This window comes from Zea mays, chromosome 9 (genome assembly GCF_902167145.1).
Source record: "Zea mays cultivar B73 chromosome 9, Zm-B73-REFERENCE-NAM-5.0, whole genome shotgun sequence".
NCBI lineage: Eukaryota > Viridiplantae > Streptophyta > Magnoliopsida > Poales > Poaceae > Zea > Zea mays.
Window position 1 is genome coordinate 70,375,239 of NC_050104.1, and position 8,734 is coordinate 70,383,972.

General features: G+C 46.4%; 1 protein-coding gene across 1 annotated transcript; it reads right to left on the minus strand.

Moving 5' to 3' along the window:
- Positions 1-1,339: 1,339 nt before the first annotated feature.
- On the minus strand, positions 1,340-2,302 carry LOC100282491 (nonspecific lipid-transfer protein 3). Its single transcript, NM_001245950.2, has 2 exons — positions 1,758-2,302; positions 1,340-1,631 (listed from the first exon to the last, which is right to left on the minus strand). The coding sequence occupies exons 1-2, from the start codon at positions 2,105-2,107 to the stop codon at positions 1,622-1,624; spliced, it is 360 nt and encodes a 119-aa protein (NP_001232879.1). The 5' UTR covers positions 2,108-2,302; the 3' UTR covers positions 1,340-1,621.
- Between the last annotated feature and the right edge of the window lie 6,432 nt (positions 2,303-8,734).

Consider the following 8,734-nt stretch of genomic DNA (forward strand, 5'->3'; position numbering starts at 1 on the left):
GTGTGTCTGCGACGTGAACGTGTGTCCGCCCCCCCCGTCCTTTAGGAAGGCCCTGGACATCCCCTTTTATAGACACAAGGAGATGCCCAGCTGTACAAGGGGGTGTAGCTGTGAGCTAACGTGACCGTCGGAGAAGCGCCTTGAGCCCTGTACACGAGCTAACGTGGCCGTCGGAGAAGTGCCTTGAGCCCTGTAGAAGCACAACTATCGGCGCGGCATGGATCCTGCTGACGTTGTCTTGCTTCCGTAGGAGGTTGAGAGCAATCCGACGTCATGGGCGCACGCGGGGAACCATCATTACCTGTTACCGGAGTAACCTTAGATGGGACACCGGTCTTGTTCCTTCGTAGCCTGAGGCAGCTAGCTAGGAGTAGGGTAATGATGTATCCCCTATAGCGCAGTCGGTCCCGAGGCCTAGGTCGGGCGAGGCGGAGACTTCTCCTGAGGCCGAGGCTGGGCTCGGGTCGAGGTTGTGACTCCTCCCGAGGCCGAGGCTGAGGCCGAGGCCTGGGGTCGGGCGAGGCGGAGATCTTCTTCTGAGGCCGAGGCCGAGGCCTGAGGTCGGGCGAGGCGGAGCTCCCTGTTGAGCCCGAGGCCAGACTTGTGGGAGATCGTGACTCTGTTTTATCCTGGTGGTTGGCACAGTAGCCGGAGCGGGGCGAACATCGCTGTTTTCCTGTCAGATCGGTCAGTAAAGGGGCGAAGTGACTGCGGTCACTTCGACCTTGCCGATTGAGGCACGCGTGTCAGGATAAGGTGTCAGACGATCCCCGCATTAAATGCACATGCGATACGGTCGGCTGGTAAGGCGATTTGGCCAAGGTTGCTGCACGACAAAGTATGCCCAAGCTGGGCTTCGGTCGAGACGAGGGTGCGTCTGCTGACTGAGGGGACCCTCGGCCGAGGCGTGAATCCGTCCGGGACTACTGTTCCCGCCCAAGGCTGGGCTCGGATGAGGTCGCGTCCCTCGGCAGACGTGGTCTTGACTTTGGACCGCGCTTTATCAGCCGCGTATGGTTTGTTCGGAAGATGTTTTTCGGCCGTGTTTAGGAGTATTGGGGTACCCCTAATTACGATACCCGACAATTTCCAATAAAAAAATATGAAAACGAAAACAATTTTAGTGTTTACTTACCGTTCCCGACCGTTTTCATCCCAATCAATCCACATCTTGAGAACATGCGACAATCTCGGTTCTTTTTATTTGTCATGTTTTATTTTAAAAATAAACTAGCGAACGATAAATATTCGAGAATGGAGCCTGTATGTGCTGCCAGTGTTACTGCTTCCACTACGTTAACTGGCCCACTGCACGCTTACTTATTTTCTGGATGCAATTGTCGTAAAAGTGAATTAAAGGAGCTAAAAGTGTGAATCGAATGACAAGCATGATAAGTTGACATTATAAATGGTATAGTTGCAAACACGAGCACTTGCGAGATTAGACACGGATATAAGAAGCCAACGACGGCATCACACGATTACAGGCGAACACACCAATCAGCACAAACATCACCAAATCCTTTATTCTAGTCACTCAGTGCAGATGCAGCCTACTGCTAGCAGGGCACTGAACATCACCATCCCGTCGTATGGATTCTGGTAAGGGAACAGTATCCCTTCATTCGATCCTGCCGACACAAACAGGGCAAATAATGTTAGTTTTGTCTGTAATAATTGCTTGGGTTTCACTGCCACAAACGCCTGAAACTAAAGGGAGAGATCACGGTCAAGTTTGCAGCTGTGTATGTACTCACTTGTCGCAGTCGATGTCGGGGGTGATGTTGTAGGACAGCGAGAGGCCGCAGTCGCCGGGCAGCTCCTGCGCCGCGGAGAGCACAGCGTGGACCTGAACGTAGGCCGCCTTGAGGCACCGGCACGTGGCCTGCCTGTCGGGCCTGGTGTCCGCCGCCGCGTACAGGGTCCTCACGCCGTCGCAGCACTGGTTGTTGCTCTCGCTGGGTTTGGCTGCCTTGCCCTGCAGGAAGGGCAGGCACGGCGACAGGTCGTTGAGCACGTCGGAGCACGAGATGTCGGCCACCGCGGACTGGACTGCCAGCATCGCCACCAGGAGGACGACTGCAATGCCCGAGCTAGTAGTCTTCATGGCTGCGCTTTTCTCTTTCAGCGAGATGGCTGGCCGGGGCCCGGGTGATAGCAGTGGGAGGAGCTAGCTAGCTGGTCCTGCTTGTTGATTAGTGTGTGATGCTTCTGCTATTGGCTCATCAGCATGGTATTAATAGGGTGAGATTTCACCAGGAGGTTTCCAACAGCAGTTGTTCTAGTTCCAAAGCGTGTGAATCGTTGAACTTTGGTGGTCGGTGCAGGGTCCTTGCTCATGAACTTGTTCAGTTATTAGCTTGACATCTGAGAAAAAATAACTAGGTGCCCTGGTCTGGTAGCTGCTCCTCACACTGGCCCCTGTATCCCAGGCTCATGCGCCGCACCCGCGTCTCCCACGGATGACACACCCACACTGATGGCGCGTCCCGGATTACTCTGTTCATGCCATTTGCGCCAAAAGAAACCGCACAATCCAGCAGCAGCTGTTAAAGATCATGCATATCTAGTGAACTGCTCCCTCTGCTCATTTTTTTATGCTAAAAAGATTTTATTCCAGCTTCTATAAGAAATTTGCAGTGAGCCAAGTATTACTACATAGTTTCAGTGCCCGGCTGATAAAAAGAGTTGATTAAAAGCAACGAAAGTGTGAGACCATATGACTAGTAGCAAACCGAACTCTATGATTATTAATCACAAATTGTTGATACAAAAAAAATCTCTATTAGCTAGAGTATACATCACTCGCCATGTGTGCTTCAAATTTGGTTCGTTGCACTAATGGAACTCTTTTTAAGTGGGAACTAGATTGCATCTAATAGATGGCCCTGAAAGTAATTTGTAAAAAAAGAGTGTAATGGTTTTACTAAAATTTACATCATTTCTGGCAAATCATAGACTAAAAGGTTGCACCTGTTCCACTTAAACACTTAAATTTTATATCACATTTTTTGTCTACTTGTTATATATATATATATATATATATATATATATATATATATATATATATATATATATATATATATATATATATATATATATATATAAGGGACGAGGTAATGGAAGCCCTGGGCTTCCATTAGTACCAGGAAGCCCCAGCCAGGTATAGCCACGTCCCGTACCAGCGTGCGTCCCATCGGGCACGGTTCTTACTCGGACAGATTTTAGTGTAAAACATGAACCAAAACAGCGTAAGTGATTACAAATTTTAGCGTAAATCGTAGATCTGTTTCGAAACGGCAAATGCGGCCCGAAAATTACGGCGTAAAAATCTGGTGCGTCCCATCATGATCGGGTTTTGACTCGGACAGAATTTAGCGTAAAACATAGACCAAAACAGCGTAAATGATTACAAATTTTAGCGTAAATCGTAGATCTGTATTGAAACGGCGAATGCGGCCCGAAAATTACGGCGTAAAAATCTGGTGCGTCCCATCGTGATCGGGTTTTGACTCGGACAGAATTTAGCGTAAAACATAGACCAAAACAGCGTAAATGATTACAAATTTTAGCGTAAATCGTAGATCTGTATTGAAACGGCGAATGCGGCCCGAAAATTACGGCGTAAAAATCTCGTGCGTCCCATCGTGATCGGGTTCTGACTCAGACAGATTTTAGCGTAAAACATGAACCAAAACAGCGTAAATGATTACGAATTTTAGCGTAAATCGTATATCTATTTCGTAACGGCGAATGGGGCCCGGAAATTACGGCGTGAAAATCTCACGCGTCGTACACATGTTCTGACTCAGGTAGATTTCAGCGTAAAACATGAATCAAAATAGCATAAATCATCGATCTGTTTCGTAACGACGAATGGGGCCTAAATTACTGCGTGAAAATCGCACGTGTACGATCATGCGCAAGTTCTGGCTCGGGTGGATTTAAGCATAAAATGTGAACTGAAATAGCGTAAATGAATATGAAATTTGCGTAAATTATCGATCTGCTTTGTAACGGCGAATGTGGTACTTGCTTTTTAGTGGAAGCGTAAAACACAACAAGAAGTATCGTAAAATTTTGTTTAAAAATGTATAAATCACTATGGTCATAGAAGGCATTTGTTTTTTTGCATAATATACCAAAAAATGAAGTACATCATACACAACCACATCAAATTCTGGATATTAATTAATCCTTCCAGTTGAGAAACGTTTAGGAGTTTCTGAAGAGCTAAGCTAAACAGATTGACTCCATTCGAGTTAAAACTTCAAGCTCCTCACCAACAACCTGTCACAAGGAAAACACATATACAAGAAAAACACATACTTGAATTTTTTTTATGAATTATTCCTTCCGAGAATGACGTTTTAGCCTTTTTAATACACAAACAAGAAATAAAAGCTCAATATTGGTGGCACTTACTAAATTAATCTCTGCAACCTGAAAAAATCGAGCAACCTTGAAGAATCCTTGAAGGACCTATGTGAGAACTGATCTCACGGCGGGACATAATAGGCTACCTGAAAAAAATCGAGGACATAAACAACTTGATCTGCATATTTTAGAAACCTGAAAAAATCGAGGCATGCTAACAATTTTTAGCAAAAATTAGGAAGGTGCCCTGCCACTCAATATAGACTTGAAATGATAATGCATATATCTATAAATGAATATGAATGCTATTACTCCTATCTCTAGGATATCACTTGGATGCGTAATCTTAGGTACCAGATGTTTTAAAATATATCTTTAACTTCCTAAAATTATCAACTCCCACCGCAATGTTCAGCAGTGGCCGGAACACCTGCAACTCCGAAGCAGATCAAACATAACATACCTGAATAATCAACTCTCAAACATTATCTCAAACCTTATCTAATGGAGAGCAGAAGCAATTGAAGGCTAGTCTCAGCCAAGTTTCCATAGAAATTCAGAGAGGAGAGAGAACATTTTAGGATATGGTGCACTCCGTAACTGAAATATAAAGTAGACGAAAAATCATAAAAAGAAAACAATTATGTGACATGTCAAATGATAATCATCAACTATCGGTAGCAAAAATCATTTGGTCATCTTACATATATTGCACGAGGAAGTAGAATATGCAGCAGCAGAGGTGAATAACTAATTTTATGTATGAGGTACCAGGGATAAGTGAATAGCCTCAAAGAAACTTATTTGTTGCGGAATCCACAGATCTAACTGTTTGATCTGTAGCTAGTGGAATTAGCTTCCAATCCCCAGCCAAAGCAACAAATCCCAGCAGCAAAACCACGGAAGCCTCCTCGGCTATAAATCCCTATCCTCGTGCGAGGAACTGAAGATATCGAGCTTACTCACTGGGGTCACCAAACTTGACCTGTGGGGCGTGGGCGGTGGGGGATCCAGAACTAGGCTACCGGGGGGCGCTGCCGCGTCGAGCCAAACGCCGGAGAGCCCCCGAGGTGGCGAGCAGCAGAGCAGGAGATCCGGACGCCGGTGGCCGGTGCCTAGGCAGCTGGCCGAGTCTGCGAATCACTGAGTCTGGAGAGGGTGAGGGGCGAACAGATCTGGGCTAGGAGGCACCTCTGGAACGATGACAGGGAGGCGATCGCCATGGATCTCGTCTATGGGACGCTTGTCCGCCGCACTCGCTCGTGTCGCGCAACCGCCGCCACTAAAACCCTAGTCTCAGCCATCGCGTGGAAGGCCAGGTAGAGCGGTTGGTTTTATACAATGGTACATGAGCGTAAACTTGTGTATAACTAAGCGTAAACATTACAGTGGGTGGACCGGATGGTCGCCTGGTCAACTGAGCGGGTGGTCGGGGCTTCCTGTAGTTAAAAAGAGCCCAGGGCTCTAAATACATAAACTATATATATATATATATAGTATATATTATTACGCCTGGGCTTCCAATAATTAGAGGAAGTCCATGTCAGATGGTGCAATCCGGTCGAGCCGGACCAGGTCTGGGCTGCTATAAAAACACCCCCACACCGCCAGGGAGTAGCTTTTAGCGGAGGCGGCGGTTACCTCGGGCGTGCGAGTGGAGGCGATCCAGGGGCCGGCGGCGGTGCTGCCCCGAGGCAAGCGACCGACGGCGGCGCTGTAACAACTCGTCCAATCCCTGGACCGACGGTACTTACTCCTAGCAGCTCTCTAGGATCATATATTGTCTGCACAGACCAACACGGGTTTTTTGTGCACACTTTGTCCTCACTCATGCGCACCCGAGAAAAACTTCCCGGTCGGTCACCCATCCTAGATTGTTGCAAGCCAAGCACACTTAACTTGGAGGTTCTTTTTCGAGATAGGCTTCCAAAAAAGAAGATGCACCTTGTTAGTATGGATAATCTATTAATTCTATTAAGCCTTGGGTCAGGACATCACCATCCCAAGGGTCAGGATATCATAATCCACCCCCCCTTAGAAGACCGACATCCTCGTCGGTCAACCCCAATCCAGGAACCTCCCATCTTAGCCATGTCTGTGTCTAGTGTCGTCATATACCATACCATGTGACCACTTCGGGCCCACATGCGCCATATACCCGAACCCCTAACCCACACACACCCGAGAAACCGCGAGGGCCGGCTCTGATACCACTTGTAACACCCTGTCCAATCCCTGGACCGGCGGTACTTACTCCTGGCATCTCTCTAGGATCATATATTGTCCCCACAGGCCAACACAGGTCTTTTGTGAACACTTTGTCCTCACTCATGCGCACCCGAGAAAAACTTCCCGGTCGGTCACCGATCCAAAATTGCTCCAAGCCAAGCACACTTAACTTGGAGGTTCTTTCGAGATAGGCTTCCGAAAAACAAGATGCACCTTATTGGTATAGATACTTTATTAATTCTATTAAGCCTTGGGCCAGGACATCACCATCCCAGGGGCCAAGATATCACAGACGCTCTACAAGGAACGAGCGACGGCGACACTCCCGAGGCGGGCGGGCAAGCGGTGACGGTGCTCCCGAAGCGGACGGGCGGCGGCGGCGCACCCTAGGCCCGGTAGCAACGGCGGTTGTGCGAGGCGCGGTAGGTGTCGACAGCGGCGGCGGTGGCCCCGAGGTACGCGGGTCGCTACGGCGGTCGCGTGAGGCGCGGTCGTCTCTGGCGATGGCGGCCACGCGATGCGTGGGTGGCTCTGGCGTCCATCGACGACCAATCCTCCGATCGGGTGACTTCGGCGGCGTCCTTTGATCTAGCGGCCTCGGGATCGTCCTCTAGCGACGAACTATCTGATCCATGTTTATGCCATCGATGATTATGTTTTATGCCTGCTACTTACACTATATGCATTCCAGTGATGATTTTTACGACGATGAATACGATTTTATGTTGCCATAAAACTGTCCCTAATTCCCACAGGGCTGTTAGTTTAACCGATATTAGGTTTTTTATCAATTATGCTACACAGTGTATGTATTTATGCGACTTTGTATATGAATTTATGCTCTATGTGAACCATGACATCCTATTTTTTTGCATGCATGCAGTGGAAACGAAAATATCATCCAAAATTTTCGCGCATGCAATGAAAACTCCAACGATCTGCCATAATTTTTGGATCTGCACAAAAATAGAAATCCCATGGATGCGACTCCCATATTTTTTGGAACTACCGTAAAAATAGGATCATGAACAACCCACCAGAGATATCAACCTCTTACATTGGCTCAGTAATTACACTTATAACCGAGGGGTTTTATGCTCAAAGCTTAAGATTTTTACGCTCGAACCTAGAGATGCGCCCACCAGCGAACCACATGCCAGATTTTTTTATGCAGTGTACAGCGTTGCATAAATACCTACATCGTGTAACATAATTTTTATAAGTATATATTATAAACTGGTTCTAACGAGTCTAGTTGCATGGTTGTTGGAGCGATCCTATATTTATGAAGAAAATAAATCATTAAATACGATTTTTTGTTTCTATGCATGTCAATCTATTTCCTTTCATCGTATATTTTTGGCATCCTAATTTTGTGTGCATGCAGCAGGTAACAGATTTTTACGCAGTATGCCGAATTGCATAAATATCTACACCGTGTAGCATAATTAGTATCAGTATGTATCATAAACTGATCCTGAGGAGTCTAGCTACATGGCTGTTGAAGCGATCCTATATTTATGAAGGAAATAAAACATTAAATACGATTTTTTATTTCCATACATGCTAATCCATTTCCTTTCATCATCATTTTTGTCATCCTAATTTTGTGTATGCAGCATGTAACAGATTTTTACGTAGCGTACTGAATTGCATAAATATCAACACTGTGTAACATAATTAGTATCAGTATATATCATAAATTGGTCCTAATGAGCCTAGTTGCATGTCTATTGCAATGATTCTATATTTATGAAGGAAATCAAGCATTTAAAAATAGAATCTGTCATATATCTCTTTCCTAAATTTACGACGGAAACATGTTTGACTCATGCATGCCTTCCTATTTTTTTCATGCACAGACGTGGGGTTAGGGCATACCCGACAACCTGACTTGGCAAGTGGGTGCAGTGGGCGCGTCGGGCTGGACCAGGTCGCAGGTATGGTCGGCCTGGGCTTCATCTAACTAGAGGAAGCCCAAGGCTCCTAATATACCTGCATATACATATATATATATACATTTGGTTGAGCCGGATCAGGTCAGGGCATCTATAAAAATAGCCTAGACCCCTAGGAATTAGGGTTTCAGGGCCTGGCGGCGGCTGTAATTGTTTGAGACGCGAGCGGT

Excerpts from the sequence above, each read along its gene's own strand:
- LOC100282491 (NM_001245950.2), bottom strand. The coding sequence starts at position 2,107 with ATGAAGACTACTAGCTCGGGCATTGCAGTCGTCCTCCTGGTGGCGATG.